This window comes from Dendrobates tinctorius, unplaced genomic scaffold (assembly GCF_039654945.1).
Source record: "Dendrobates tinctorius isolate UK_male_01 unplaced genomic scaffold, ASM3965494v1 ptg000127l, whole genome shotgun sequence".
In the NCBI taxonomy this organism is placed as follows: Eukaryota; Metazoa; Chordata; class Amphibia; order Anura; family Dendrobatidae; genus Dendrobates; species Dendrobates tinctorius.
The window spans coordinates 20852154-20868221 of NW_027361795.1; the positions used below are offsets into that span (position 1 = coordinate 20852154).

The following is a 16068-nucleotide window of genomic DNA, read 5'->3' on the forward strand; positions in this document are numbered from 1 at the left end:
CTTTGGACATGCCTTTATGACCGCAAGCTGTAGATTTCTAGGGAGAATATTGTGCATTTTTTCCTGGTAGTCTTGTTTTCACTAAATGTGGAAGGACAACATTGGAATGCTATTAACCCTATATTTTTTAGTATTTCATATTTTTTAGGGCTATGACAAGTTCCCTTTAAGAGGTTAAGTCTCTTATTCCTTCCTGGGCAGTCTTGTGTACAAAAGATTTGGGACAACATTTTTCTTGTTTGTTTTATTATGAAATTCAATACAATGAATATTATGCCTGAAACTTGGCACACTTATATATTGATATAAAAAATAAAGAAATAAAACATCACACTGCTCATCTCCAATGAAGCACATTTCCTTATCCACAGTGGTAGGGGACCCGTCCCACTTTTTACCAAAAATATTCTTGCCATCTTGCTTTCAGCATCTCATTCCTCAAACCAATACAGTTCAGCCATTGCTTAAACATTCAAATAAATGAGAAATCCCAACTGCATGTGGTGGGTAGTGAGAGCGGCACCACACACTCCGTGAAACTTTTCTGTTTAAACTTTCCATGTATCCACAGAAATCTTCTTTTCTCGCGTGTGATGCTTTTACTTTTTACGTCTCAATTTAGGCTTTTTCACAGGTCGCAGGTAAGGATTATCTATCAGCGTCTCTTCGCTGCCCTTCATTGAATTCTGCTGCAAAACCGAGGAGTTTTCTTTTTCCGCACCCAAATCATCCTACCAGGTGAAATAAAAATATCACTACAGTTAGTAATGGAGTCACTGACCGAAAATCCTCCACACCCGTCTCTTGTTCTTATGTTACACAGGTGTCCACACTTGATCTGGAGAAATGTAGATCCAGAGCAATTACAGCAAATTGTTATTAGGCTGCAGATTGTGTTCATATAGAATATTGACATTTTCAAACTTATGGCATTCCCCATAAAGCATAACATAAATGGGGTTGTCCAGGCATAGATATTTGATGAACTATCTATAGCACAGGTCATTAATAGCAGATCAGTGGGGAATTGACACCCGAGGTGTCCAAGGATCAGCTGATCTTTGCTCCGAAGGTGGCCAGATGTAAACACTTTGGGAACGATTGTTCACGCTGGTTTTGAGAGGGCATGCTGGTGTCAGAAGCTCCCGATTTATGAAGAGGTGCATGCCTTTTCATGAATCTGGGGAGCCAGATAAGTGGTGTGCGTCTCCATACGCCATGCCAGAAATCCCACTCCAACAGCTCATCATGGAGTAGACTAGCTATGGCATCCAGTCCCCACTGCACCCCCGTCCGGTCACAGCTTTGCTCATTTTGTTGGAGTAGAGAAATTTTTGCTGCTTTCCAAAGCTTTTTCACAAATTTTGGCATCAAAGCGTTGATGAATCGGGGCCTTTGATCAGTGTTGTTGAACACAACTCCATTTAAAATGTAGCAGCGGTTGATGACTATTGCAGTACAGCCTCTATCCAAAAGAACAGGAGCTGTGCTGCAGTACTAGGCTCTGGGCTACACTTTGCATGGCGCTACGCTCATCAACTAAGTTTAAAGTGTTCACATCTGGATGCCGTCAGAGAAGAAAACATTTTATATAACAAATATCTCAGCTGATCAGTGGGGTTGTCAGATCTGAGGCTTCACATCAACAGCAGCCCGTTCCACCAGTACCTCACTCCCCAGATGGTGTGTACACTAACTATCATCCTGGTGCAGTGATGAGACATAGATTATGGCAGTTAATGATTCCAGGTTAGAAGGTTACAGTATTCCGGGGTAATGGTCATAAAGTTCAGAGCTGACTCTTGAATGTCAGTCAATTCAGGATATATGAGGTATATTGAAATATGTACATACAGTAGTTTGTTTTGGCATGTTATCTGGTCGGGTGTTGGGAGAGTTATCGGTTTATATGTTTAGAATGATTAATAATTAAGAGATAAAGATGTTAATAGGGTAGTGTTTAAATTTAATGAATACCAATACTGTGATGGCCTATCATGTAATTATAAACACGTTATTGTTAATTGGCTGGCTTGTTAAATTGTTCTGTATATTTTCTCTTAATAAAAAGGATCTGATTAAAAATAAATAAATAATAATCATAGATTTCTATAAATCTTTTACGCTGTTCAATTATTCACTTTAATGGAGATTGATTTAACAAAATGATTGGAAAACGGGAAGAAAACTACTTTTTTCAAAGAGGAAAAACACCACCCAAGTTTGAACTGTCATGGCCATCTTCATGCAATTTTGACTCAAAAGCGTTAATGGGAACCTGATAGCTTCCCCAGGCCGTCCAAACCTACACCATGTATAAATTGATCCCTTTATATCGTCGCTAACAAGCTCTTTTAGGGGCTTATTGATAACTGCATATGCGTAAAACCAATTTTATAACTGTGATATACTAATTAGTGGGCCACTAGTCTACGACTAGCGTTGTTTAGCACAGACTTATCACCCCACTAATCATTTCATCACCATTCCTATGAGCAAGTAACAGCTGGTGGTGTCCTGTATTACTGCTGCATCTCTGGGCATGCAGCCATCAATATAATAGGGGTTTTCAAATAACGATGCATGAGTCGGTCACCAGTCAGTATCTGTATAAGCACAGATACAAAGTACTACTGCATGCATGGAGGGAGGTGACAGGAGAGACCAGATTATGAAGGGAAGAAGAGCCAGCAAAAGATATACTAAAAGGTCAGAGAGGTAGGAGGAGAACCAGGAGTGAGCAGTGTCTTTGAGGCTGATAAGAGGTGAGCATAGTGAGGAGGAGCTGGTGATCCACAGTGTTAAACGCAGCACAGAGATCCACGAGAATCAGCAGAGAGCAGTGACCATTAGATTTAGGTGTTAGTAGACTTTAGTGAGGGCAGTTTCTGTAGCATGTGAACTTTTTGAACTATAAGACGCACCAGACCATAAGATGCACCCCAAATTTTCAGTCCGTCTTACAGTCTGAATTCAGCTTACTTGGGGGGGATCAGAAGCGCTGGTGGAGTGGGGTCACAGATGTTCGGTGGTCTGGCAATATGACTCCCATCCCAGGTTGGAGCGGTGGCCTTTGGGAAATCCCATCCCAGGCGGTGGTGCTCGAGGCTCCGCCGGCATCTTGAGAAAGCCCGGAGGCTCGCATATCCATTGCTGCGATGCGGTGGCCTCCGGGAAAATGGCTGACGCATGCTCAGATTGAGATCTCGACAACGAAATCTCTTCCCAAGATCTCGGGACGAGATCTCATTACTGAGATCTCAATCAGAGCATGCGCCGCCCCCGGCGGCCATTTTCCCATCTGGCCATCGCAGCAATAGATGTGGAGGGCCTCCGGGCTTTCACAAAATGCTGGCGGAGCCCCCCACACCACCGCCGAACCTGCCTGGGAAAGGAGTGTGATCATCGCCCGGCAGCGTCGGACTGGGACCACCGCAGAATCGCCCAACTCCTGCTGCCACAGTATTTGTAAGTATATTCCGACTATAACATGCACCCCCATTTTCCCCCAAAACGGTAAGTACCACAATATCATGTACCCAACAAATTTGTTCCAATAAAAATAAAATGGCTAATAACTTTAATTAACATGTGCATGCAAATTCAGGTTTGCGGCTAAAAGCCTAACCCAAGCAAAGCAAAGATCGTAGATAAAGCTTATGTATATGCCTACATGCAAATACTGTTATCTTCACATACAAGAACTCAATAATCCAAATAGTAACAAACATTTGAGCCTTATTAGGCCCAACCGTTGCTTATATGTGCAAGATTCATCTGCTAAATCCTAAATGATGCACCAAGATTTGAGCTTTAACCATGAGATTCAAGTTGCAGCACCTGTTTAAGGGTTAATACAGATTTTATGGTAATAGAGTAAATAAAGTTATACAGTATGAATTGAAAATCAAATGAGAGCTGTCTGAAATGTGATAAAAGAAAACGCTGAAAAAAAAAAAAAAAAAAAAAAAGAAGTGAAATGGGGCCAAGAGGAGACTGGCAAATTTTGGTTTCAGTTTCCTGCGTCAGTGTTCTCAGATCTTTTAGTCGGATGTTTATATGGTTACTGAAGTACAATTAGAATCATTTGGTAAGAGAGCTTCCCTCTCCAAAATCACTGAAGGAGAGCTTACTTATCTCCTCTCCAAATTACACCTGACTACTTGTGCACTTGACCCCATCCCATCTCCTCTCCAACCTCACCACTACACTTATCCCTCCCTTCAACCTATCACTAACTTCTGGTACCTTCCCCTCTGCTTTCAAACATGCCACAATCACGCCTATCCTCTAAAAGCCATCCCTTGACCTGACAGCTAAGTCCAGCTATTGCCCCATACCATTGCTCCCATTTCCTTCTAAACTTCTTGAGCAGCACATCCGTGATGAACTTTCCTCTCACTTTGCATTTAACGCACTCTTCAGCAACCTAAAATCTGGCTTCCGTCCCCGCCATTCCACTGAGACTGCCCTGACCAAACTTAAGCCAACAGACAATTCTCTCTACTCCACCTTCTAAACCTGTCCTCTGCCTTCGACACAGTTGACCACTGGCATCTCTGTGAAAACCATAATTTGTTCCAATCTCAATTATTAATAGCTGTTGGTATAAAAAAATAACAACGTACAAACCACATACCGCGTGAAGGTGCATGGAGAGGTTCTCATTATCAGTCTGATCGTCCTGCTCAGAGGAGTCCGTTTCCTCAATCTGCTGTAATTCCAGCTCCGATGGGAGGAGAGCATTCAAATATGGAATGGACATGGGACGAGCAGCAATCACTAGGTACAGCAGGAAGCAAACAGCACAGGAAGTACTTAGAATTGGTGTTCCATATGTCAATATTTATCCCTTATCCAATGGACAGGGGATCCATATTAGACCCCGTTCGGACCCAGTGATCTCTAGAGAATTGGGGAGTGCTGTTATTTGACTGTTTATGTAGATCCTATAGGATAAATCCAGACAGGCCTTATCCAATGTAGGTTTCTTATGGAACTGCTTCGGATTTACCTTTTACAAAGCAAATTCTGTAGCATAGTTTGACATGATGTTGATTTGAAATGTGCAGCAACGGTAAATTTTTGCTGCAAATTTTCTACTCGGGGGGGTGACCATTTAGCCGGTAGAATAATATACAATAGATTTTCCAACTGGAAAAAAATAAATAGAAAATCAACTGTATCCACTGTCTGCGCATATGCCCATAAGGTTGTACTGAAAGTATGGATTGAACAAAAAGTTAATACTAAAATATTATCTCACATGGAAAAGTGCTCGTATCATCTTTAAAAAGGCTCTGCGTCTCGCCGGTCTTGGCCATAAATCGAGTAAGGGCTCTCTCCACGTCTCTCCGTTGGGATGCTGCTTTTTCCCTTAAGACTTGGTAATCTGCAACTGGCTCACGACAAGTCTTAAAACAAAAGAAGTAGCTAAATTAGTGTGAAGAGAATCATAAAAACCAAGTGCACTGTAAATGACCTTCTCCTGGCACGTCACTCAGTTTTAATAAGGCTAGGAAAGTCCGACAGTTTGACGTCAGGCTCTCCTCCTCCACACACGGCACACGGGTACTGTCTCAGTTCAGAACAGCACTTGCACACAATAGGAAATTTTATTTTCCTACTCTTCTTACCGGAGTCTTAATGTAAGTGTGAGGATCTGGAAATTCTGGTAGATGACTTGGAATATGTGCGGGATGCGGCTTGTTCTGCCCAGCAATCAATGCTTTTGGGACAACAGGATTATTTGTCACAGGGGCTAAAAGAAAGAAAAATAAAGCAAACGACAATCACAAGAGTCCCTTACAATCACTTCTTAAAAATGGTGCCCCCCTGCTCAGAAATATTACATGTGCTAAAACAAAAGCGTTTCGAAACTACAGCAGAGTCTTCATCAGGAATAGATGCACATTTTGTTATTAGAAGGCTTGGAAGTATTGTGCATATAGTTTACCGTGGATCAACCTCATAATTTCTCCAACAATAAAGCAATTGTAAAAACGTTGCATTCATAAGCACAATACGTGGAAACAAAAAGATAAGTAATGGTAAGAACTGATTTAAATCCTTCCCGACATATGATGACTGACTTTGATGGGGGCTGAAATATTCAGCCATCATCTGCCTCTAACAGCCACGGGTGGAGCGAGTGTTAACCTGGTAAATTCTGCTGTCAAGCTCTGACACTGATCTGGCATTCTATGCGCCTATCACTGCGCCAGTGACGTAACCGTAAGGCACAAGTGGATTGCCATGACAGCGGGCGGTCTGCTGAAGACCCTTGTGCCTGTCATTAAGGTACTCCTGTGAAAGAGCCTGTAGCACTGCTGTGTATAGTACAAGAGATGGATTGATCACAGGTTCAAGTCCCCTAATGGGCCAAATGAAAATACAGTATTTAAAAAAAAAAGTTTTAAATATGACAAAAAAAAATGTAAGTTGAAATCACCCGTCTTTTGCCACATTAAAAATAGAGCAAAAAAAAATACAGCATATTTTGTATTGCTGCGTTCGTAAGAGTCCAATCAAAATATAAAAATTTGGCGCGACTGTGGTTTGGTAAACAAAGTAATGAGAAAAGATAAAATATATTAAAGAGGGTACCTTTTCTCTTTTTTGGCTGAAGCAGCATTGCAATAAGAGGCGATGAAAACATTGCACCTACCCCAAAATGGCATCAGGAAAAACATAAGAACAGGACGCAAAAAACGTGCATCCGTTCTTATCGCCACGTATTGACCCTATGTGCATGGTCAGCTACAAACCCGGGAAAAGGCGGAAATCCAGCCAGATAACCAATCACATGGAAGACTTACGGGCAGTGATCACCATCCTCTGAGAGCGCTTGGCGTATGCGGGCAGTGTGTCCACATTAAACCCTGTAAACAATCAATAGAATTACTATCACTTCCATAGCACCAAGATCAAACTTGGAACTTGACAGCGCAGGGACTCACCCATTTCTATCAGGGTGACCACAATGTCCGGCAGAGTGGGCTGTGTACGCGCCGTATGCTCACAATAGGATTTGGCACTGCGACCGACTTCTGTAAGGTCTGAGGATAAAACACATCAGAATACTTAGGTCAGCGATTCCCAAGCTCCAGAGTCACGGCCTCCAACAGATCAGGTGTTCAGGATTCTCGGGCGCTTGTACAGGTGAGGGAGCCTCTGACGCCACAGTAATGGTTCGGAGCGTTTTGTAATAACTAATGGAAGTAAAATTGTAAAGTTTTCTGAAAACACAGTCTCTCTCCGTACATCCGGGCGACCAGGGCCCGGTGACACACAGCATCAGCACTTACAGCTCTGCAGCATCTCAGTCAGCGTTTCCACTGCCGCTTTCTCTGCACTATCAAACCCTGCTTCTGTGAGCAGAGAGCTGACCACCACCTGGAGGGTCCGCCGACGCGCCAGTACGTAGTTATCCGCAGGGGTGGAGGAGCCGCGACCAGAGCGCTTAGGAGAAAAGAAAGGGAAAATGCTAATTAATTCCTTCATGGTCCCCACAGCTGTGAGAACAGAGGTCACGCCCAGCCAGTGCTCCATTCACTTCCATGATCAATACAGCGCTCCATCAGTCCCATAGAATTGAATAGAGCACTGGCTGGACGTGTGGGCATCCTGACCTATACAGCGCTCCATCAGTCCCATAGAAGTGAATGGAGCACTGACTAGACGTGTGAATGTCCTGACCTGTACAGCGCTCCGTCAGTCACATAGAAGTGAATAGAGCACTGGCTGGACGTGTGGGCATCCTGACCTATACAGCGCTCCGTCAGTCTCAAAGAAGTGAATGGCGCGCTGGCTGGACGTGTGGGTGTCCTGACCTGTACAGCGCTCCATCAGTCCCATAGAAGTGAATGGACTGCTAGTTGGATGTGTGGGCATCCTGACCTATACACCTCTCCGTCAGTACCATAGAAGAGAATGGAGTGCTGACTGGATGTGTGGGCGTCCAGATATATACAGCGCTCTGTCAGTGCCATAGAAGTGAATGGAGCGCTAGCTGGATGTGTGGGTGCCCTGACCTGTTAAGCACTACATCAGTCTCAAAGAAGTGAATGGAGCACAGGCTGGGCGTGAGCGTCCTGACCTCTACAGCGCTCCGTCAGTCTCAAAGAAGTGAATAGAGCGCTGGCTGGACGTGTGGGTGTCCTGACCTATACAGCGCTCCGTCAGTACCATAGAAGTGAATGAAGTGCTGACTGGATGTGAGGGTGCCCTGACCTGTAGAGCGCTCCGTCAGTCTCAAAGAAGTGAATGGAGCGCTGGCTGGATGTGTGGTCGTCCTGACCTGTACATCGCTCCATCAGTCCCATAGAAGTGAATGGAGCGCTGGCTGGATGTGTGGGTTCCCTGACCTGTACAGCGCTCCATCAGTCCCATAGAAGTGAACAGACCGCTGGCTGGAAGTGTGGGTGTCCTGACCTGTACAGCGCTGCATCAGTCCCATAGAAGTGAATGGAGTGCTGGCGTCCTGACCTGTACAGCGCTCCATCAGTCCTATAGCAGTGAATGGAGCACTGGCTGGATGTGTGGGCGTCCGAACCTGTACAGCGCTCCATCAGTCCCATAGAAGTGAATGGAGCACTGGCTGGACGTGTGGGCGCCCGGACCTGTACAGCGCTGCGTCAGTCACATAGAAGTCAATGGAGTGCTGTCTGGACGTCTTGACCTGGACAGCGCTCCGCCAGTCCCATAGAAGTGAATGGAGTGCTGGCTGGATGTGTGGGTTCCCTGACCTGTAGAGCACTACATCAGTCTCAAAGAAGTGAATGGAGCACTGGCTGGAAGTGTGGGTGTCCTGACCTGTACAGCGCTCCATCAGTCCCATAGAAGTGAATGGAGCACTGACTAGACGTGTGAATGTCCTGACCTGTACAGCGCTCCGTCAGTCACATAGAAGTGAACAGACCGCTGGCTGGACGTGTGGGTGTCCTGACCTGTGCAGCGCTGCATCAGTCCCATAGAAGTGAATGGAGTGCTGGCGTCCTGACCTGTACAGCGCTCCGTCAATCACATAGAAGTGAATGGATTGCTGGCTGGACGTGTAGACATCTTAACCTGTACAGCGCTCCATCAGTCCCATAGAAGTGTGTGGAGCGTTTGGCTGCAAGTGTGGGCATCCTGACCAATACAGCGTTGTGTCGGTCCCATAGAAGTGAAAGGAGCGCTTGGCTGGACGTGTGGGCGTCCTGACCTGTACAGCGCTCCGTCAATCACATAGAAGTGAATGGAGTGCTGGCTGGCTTGACGTGTGGGCATCCTGACCAATACAGCGCTGTGTCGGCCCCATAGAAGTGAATGGAGCGCTTGGCTGGACGTGTGGGCATCCTGACCAATGCAGCGTTCTGACAGTCCCATTGAAGTGAATGGAGCGCTGGCTGGACGTGTGGGCATCCTGACCCGTACAGCGCTGTCAGTCCCATAGAAGTAAATGGCGCGCTGGGTGGAAGTGTGGGTGTCCTGACCAATACAGTGTTGTGTCAGTCCCATAGAAGTGAATGGAGCGCTGGGTGGATGTGTGGTTGTCCTGACCTGTACAGCGCTCTGTCAGTCCCATAGAAGTGAATGGAGCGCTGGGTGGACGTGTGGGCGTCCTGACCTGTACAGCGCTCCGTCAGTCCCATAGAAGTGAATGGAGCGCTGGCTGGACGTGTGGGCGTCCTGACCTGTACAGCGCTCCGTCAGTCCCATAGAAGTGAATGGAGCGCTGGCTGGACGTGCGGGCGTCCTAACCTGTACAGCGCTCCGTCAGTCCCATAGAAGTGAATGGAGCGCTGGCTGGACGTGCAGGCGTCCTGACCTGTACAGCGCTCCGTCAGTCCCATAGAAGTGAATGGCGCGCTGGCTGTTAGTGTGGGTGTCCTGACCTGTACAGCGCTCCGTCAGTCCCATAGAAGTGAATGGCGCGCTGGCTGGAAGTGTGGGTTCCTGACCAATACAGTGTTGTGTCAGTCCCATAGAAGTGAATGGAGCGCTGGCTGGAAGTGTGGGTGTCCTGACCTGTACAGCGCTCCGTCAGTCCCATAGAAGTGAATGGCGCGCTGGCTGGAAGTGTGGGTTCCTGACCAATACAGTGTTGTGTCAGTCCCATAGAAGTGAATGGAGCGCTGGCTGGAAGTGTGGGTGTCCTGACCTGTACAGCGCTCCGTCAGTCCCATAGAAGTGAATGGAGCGCTGGGTGGACGTGTGGGCGTCCTGACCTGTACAGCGCTACGTCAGTCCCATAGAAGTGAATGGAGCGCTGGCTGGACGTGTGGGCGTCCTGACCTGTACAGCGCTCCGTCAGTCCCATAGAAGTGAATGGAGCGCTGGCTGGACGTGCGGGCGTCCTAACCTGTACAGCGCTCCGTCAGTCCCATAGAAGTGAATGGCGCGCTGGCTGGAAGTGTGGGTTCCTGACCAATACAGTGTTGTGTCAGTCCCATAGAAGTGAATGGAGCGCTGGCTGGAAGTGTGGGTGTCCTGACCTGTACAGCGCTCCGTCAGTCCCATAGAAGTGAATGGAGCGCTGGGTGGACGTGTGGGCGTCCTGACCTGTACAGCGCTACGTCAGTCCCATAGAAGTGAATGGAGCGCTGGCTGGACGTGTGGGCGTCCTGACCTGTACAGCGCTCCGTCAGTCCCATAGAAGTGAATGGCGCGCTGGCTGGAAGTGTGGGTTCCTGACCAATACAGTGTTGTGTCAGTCCCATAGAAGTGAATGGAGCGCTGGCTGGAAGTGTGGGTGTCCTGACCTGTACAGCGCTCCGTCAGTCCCATAGAAGTGAATGGCGCGCTGGCTGGAAGTGTGGGTTCCTGACCAATACAGTGTTGTGTCAGTCCCATAGAAGTGAATGGAGCGCTGGCTGGAAGTGTGGGTGTCCTGACCTGTACAGCGCTCCGTCAGTCCCATAGAAGTGAATGGCGCGCTGGGTGGAAGTGTGGGTGTCCTGACCTGTACAGTGCTCCGTCAGTCCCATAGAAGTGAATGGAGCGCTGGGTGGAAGTGTGGGTGTCCTGACCTGTACAGCGCTCCGTCAGTCCCATAGAAGTGAATGGAGCGCTGGGTGGAAGTGTGGGTGTCCTGACCTGTACAGTGCTCCGTCAGTCCCATAGAAGTGAATGGAGCGCTGGGTGGAAGTGTGGGTGTCCTGACCTGTACAGCGCTCCGTCAGTCCCATAGAAGTGAATGGAGCGCTGGGTGGAAGTGTGGGTGTCCTGACCTGTACAGTGCTCCGTCAGTCCCATAGAAGTGAATGGAGCGCTGGGTGGAAGTGTGGGTGTCCTGACCTGTACAGTGCTCCGTCAGTCCCATAGAAGTGAATGGAGCGCTGGGTGGAAGTGTGGGTGTCCTGACCTGTACAGTGCTCCGTCAGTCCCATAGAAGTGAATGGAGCGCTGGGTGGAAGTGTGGGTGTCCTGACCTGTACAGTGCTCCGTCAGTCCCATAGAAGTGAATGGAGCGCTGGCTGGAAGTGTGGGTGTCCTGACCTGTACAGTGCTCCGTCAGTCCCATAGAAGTGAATGGAGCGCTGGGTGGAAGTGTGGGTGTCCTGACCTGTACAGTGCTCCGTCAGTCCCATAGAAGTGAATGGAGCGCTGGGTGGAAGTGTGGGTGTCCTGACCTGTACAGTGCTCCGTCAGTCCCATAGAAGTGAATGGAGCGCTGGGTGGATGTGTGGTTGTCCTGACCTCTGCATTTCTGTCAGGAGTGGAAGGTTACAGGGGTACAAGAGAACTGACCACATTGAGACTTCGCCCCCTCCGCTGCCGCACATTCACCCCAGACACATAACCCGCCATTAGGGCACATACTGGCATCCTCAGTCCTAACACTGTTATCCCCCTATAGCCCAGCGTCTCATCCCCGACGTGACACACGTGACTAGAGTCGGCCTATCGGAGACTTCCGTGCACTGTGCTCTATGTAAACAGCTCGGAATCCCGAGGGTTAGGGCCGTCACTGATACATCCGCAGCTGCCACCTGTTAGTAGGTAACTGCGGCGCCCACTGCACAACGCCCATCTCTCACAGGTGTAACGTTACCGTGCCGGAGCTCCCAGAACTGGCCACAGCCACCGAGCTCTCCGCCATCTTGGATTCACGTAACACGACGTAAGGGCTGATGGGAAATGTAGTCTTTCGAGCTCGTCAGTCAGTGGCTGAGAGCTGTCCAGCCAGCGGGGTGAGCAGAGCCGTGCAGTGCCCGGACACACTGCGCTGCACTCCTGGGGTCCTGACACCTATATAGCTATAGAAAGGACAGTGCTGATAGAACACTGAGGCTGAGTTCACACGTGGCTTTTTTTTGCGTTTCGGCGGCGGTTTTAACCGCGCGATTTTGCCGCGAAAAATAAGCATCCCATGCATTCCTATGGGTTCACTGAATCCGCTTCACTGTAAAAAACGCAGCATGCTCATTATTTTGTGGAATCGCGGCGATCCCGCACCCATAGGAATGCATTGTTCCGCTTACTTTCCGCATGTGGCTGTGCACACCATGCGGAAAGTAAGCAGAACAATTGCGGATGGTACCCACGGTCCGGAGGAGAGGAGACTGTCCTCCGGGCTCTGGGGACCATATCCCTGTAAAAAATAGAAGTAAAATAAAAAATAATGTTATTCTCACCTTCCGGCGTCCCGCGCAGCCTTCCCGCCTCTCTCCATGCTCCCGTTCCCAGTAATCCTTCGCGATCCCGCGAGAACGGACGTATCGCGGGCATTTTCGCAAAGGATTACTGGGAACGGCTGCGCGGGACGTCGGAAGGTAAGAATAAAACCATTTTTTATTTTTTTTTTTACATTCTATCTTTTACTACTGATGCTGCATAGGCGGCCTTAGTAGTAAAAAGTTGGTCACACTCGTCAAACACTATGTTTGACGAGTGTGACCAACCTGTCAATCAGTTCTCCAAGCGATGCTACAGATCGCTTGGAAAACGCTAGCATTCTGCAAGCTAAATACGCTTGCAAAATGCTAGTTTTTCCACGGGAAAATCGCGGGAATTTAAAATGCGATTTTCCCGCGGAATGGAATTCCGGAATTCTCGCAGTAATTTCCGCGAGAGTTCCGGTACGTGTGCACTTAGCCTGAAGGTTTGCGCACACTTCTTTTTCAAACAGATTATGCTTCAAAACCCCCCCCCCAGTGAAAAAGCACTAACTAAACAGAAATGAGCATATGAACTTCTATATAAAAACGACTCGCTGTTCAGGCTTTTTGTGTTTTTTTAATTGCTTCAATTTTCCAAAAACACCAAGTGTTGAAATGAAGTGAGCGGAACGTTCTGGCATTTTCTGCGCTGAATATGCTCTATACTTTATAATAGAAGTCAATGAGAAGGCTCAGAAGATGCCTGGAATACCCTCTACCACTGATGTCACATAGGCTGCGCAGACTCCCCTCCTGACTTGAAGTGAACTGACAGCGTGGGAAAATGTTCAGAAAGTTTCCCACGCTAATGAGTTCATGTCCGGACAGGCGGGGAGGCTGCGCAGGCAGCTTTTCATTCATTGCTCCGTGGTTTACAGCCGGGCCGGTCGCATTAGCACTGCTCCCGGTTGTAAATTATTTAACCCCTTGAGATGGTTTGCAGCGTGGGACATGACTTTATGGATTTTTTACAGGAGAACAAGGGCTTCGATTGGATTGGGAGTTTAATAAAGATGACAAAAATGTGTGTTTAATTCATTAAATGTCTTTATTCTTAATGTGTGTAGCCGGCGGCTGAGCCAATGAGCGGTGCCGCGCGGGATTTGAATCCCCCGCCACTAAGGATAAACAGATGTTCATTTCACCGCACTCCCGATGCAACAGCATCAGGCCTATTTCTAGTATATATACCTATAGTATGTGTATATATGTATGCTATCTATTCTATTTTAACCTGTCAGTTTGATTTTAAAGTATATAGCGCACTGAATTACCGGCTTTTCGAAAGGACATCTGCGCATATTTCTTGCAAGCTGCCGTGTGTAATCCGGGTTTTTCTCGCACCCATAGACTTGCATTGGCGCGTCTCGGCCGAGATACACGAACAATCGCAGCATGCTGGGATTTCTCTCGCACATATAAAACAGGCAAGAAAAAAAACGGATGATGTGAGCTGCCCCATAGATTAACATTGGGACGAGTGCTAGGCGATTTTTTATCGCCTAGCACTCGTCCGTATTCTATGGTAGTGTGACTCCGGCCTTAGGAAAATGATTGAAATACAATTCCCTATAATATTATTTTACAAGTAATTTCCTCTTAATTTTTGCTTGTAAAGTGCTAATTATAAGTCCAATCTCTGCATCTAAAAAGTGCAACACCCTCCTGAATCACTTGTATGTTTATCTGTAATCTGTACTAGAGTTGAGCGACTTTGGTCGGATCGGGTTTCGTGAAACCCGAATGAAACAAAATAAGTTTCAGATGAAACTCGTCCGACTAGAGCAAAACAAAGTCGGAGTTTCGTCCGAAACCCGACCCCAATGCAAGTCAATGGGAAATAAAAGTCGGACGAAACTCCGACTTTTTTTGCTCTAGTCGGACGAGTTTCATCTGAAACTTATTTTGTTTCATTCGGGTTTCACGAAACCCGATCCGACCAAAGTCGCTCAACTCTAATCTGTACTTCTTATGGTGCCTAAGGGTACCGTTACACTAAGGGTACGTGCACATGCTGCGGATTCCGCTGCGGATTAATCCGCACGGATTTTGCAAAAACCGCAGATAATCCGCAGGTCCAAAGACCTGCGGATTATCTGCGGTTTTGCCTGCGGTTTGGTCCTGTGGATTCACCATCTCCACAATGGTGGAGATAGGAACCCGCAGCGGTTTCCGCAGAAAGAATTGACATGCAATTCTTTCTGCGGATTCAAAACCGCAGCAAATCCGCGCTGATTTTTCCGCAGCGTCGGCACAGCGGTTTTTATTTCCCATTCATTAGAATGGTACTGTACACCGCAGCTAAAGCTGCTGCGGGTCCGCAGCGGCCAAAACCGCTGCAGAAACGCAGCGGAATCCGCAGCGTGTGCATGTACCCTAAGCGATGCACCAGCGATCCCGACAACAATATGGAGCTGCCACACAGGCAGATCTCACCAGCGACATAGCAGCGGTTGGGGGTTGCTACTTACCTGTCAGACGCGGCAATCCTGACGTCCTCCCGCCCACGTGTCGCTCGTCGGCGCCACAGGAAGCTGACGACGAGAAATGGTCAAGGACGTTCTCGCGCGATCAGCGATAATCAGCGGGGGAGCCGGTCGGAGGTAAGTATCAGACATAGCGATATCGCTAGCAATATCGCTGCTGCATCACAAAACCAGTAACGTTACAGCGATATTGCTAGCGATCTTGCTGTGTGTAACGGGGGCTTTAGGGAAGCCATGATGATCGGCGCCTGCTGGTAACAAGTGCACTTATTTGCCTCAATATTGAAAGTGAATTACCAATGATGAAAGGGTTAATACTTAGATCCTACGTCAGTAATAGCTCCTGTTGTAACCATGACAACTGTTTTTTAGTCATAAACAAGGGTCATATAGTAGATTCCATGAAAGAAGGGTGTCCTGCCACGATCAGCGCCATTACTGATGCGCCTGAGGATGTTGAGCTTGACCACCCCACGTAATGTGCCCACCTTGGGGTAATTTGGAGGTTCTAGCATGGAAAGGGCTTGTCTGCTTAGACACCCCAAGGCATGGGCAGGTAACAGAGGGGGGTCCCCAGCACAGGATCCCCTTCTGTTACCCTCTGCTCTCCTTTGGGAGTTCATGGACGGATCTATGAGATTAATGAGTGATAAAATGGGATGAGGAGGAGGATGGGGGAGGGGGTATTTGTCCTATTTGGGGTCATCCATAACGAACAATCCTTTTAACCAAGTGTCCAACTTCTTTTTGGACTTGGAGCAGGATCAGCCACGTTGGGTATAGCAGCCAGATCTCTGCCACATCCAGTTTATCAGATTTATAGCCCAGGGGCTGACTGGCAAATTTTAGCCTGGGGGCAAGCACACAGCAGTGGCCTGTGAGTAGCGGGTTGTCGGATCTTAAGGTACATGTCTACAGTCACTATGTGTGAATCCTCA

The 16068-nt window shown here is 47.7% G+C and overlaps 1 protein-coding gene across 2 annotated transcripts; it reads right to left on the minus strand.

Moving 5' to 3' along the window:
• Nucleotides 1-229: 229 nt before the first annotated feature.
• TAF8 (TATA-box binding protein associated factor 8) lies at nt 230-12195 on the minus strand. Of its 2 annotated transcripts, none has more exons than XM_073542567.1 (8): nt 12038-12195; nt 7308-7461; nt 6960-7058; nt 6819-6881; nt 5637-5761; nt 5267-5414; nt 4640-4782; nt 230-731 (listed from the first exon to the last, which is right to left on the minus strand). In XM_073542567.1, exons 1-8 carry the CDS (start codon nt 12083-12085, stop codon nt 600-602), a joined length of 912 nt encoding a protein of 303 aa, XP_073398668.1. In that variant the 5' UTR covers nt 12086-12195; the 3' UTR covers nt 230-599. The 2 variants fall into 2 exon arrangements, with proteins under 2 accessions (XP_073398668.1, XP_073398667.1); XM_073542566.1 differs by lacking the exon at nt 12038-12195 and adding an exon at nt 11734-11950.
• Nucleotides 12196-16068: the final 3873 nt, after the last annotated feature.

Bases quoted from the DNA above. Each gene is read 5' to 3' on its own strand.
- TAF8 (XM_073542566.1), bottom strand. From the start codon at position 11,811: ATGCCAGTATGTGCCCTAATGGCGGGTTATGTGTCTGGGGTGAATGTG. The intron at 7,059-7,307 runs GTAAGTGCTGAT...TTTTATCCTCAG, and splicing joins GACTGAGATGCTGCAGAGCT to ACCTTACAGAAGTCGGTCGC. The intron at 5,762-6,818 runs GTAAGTCTTCCA...TCTTTCTTTTAG, and splicing joins GAGGATGGTGATCACTGCCC to CCCCTGTGACAAATAATCCT.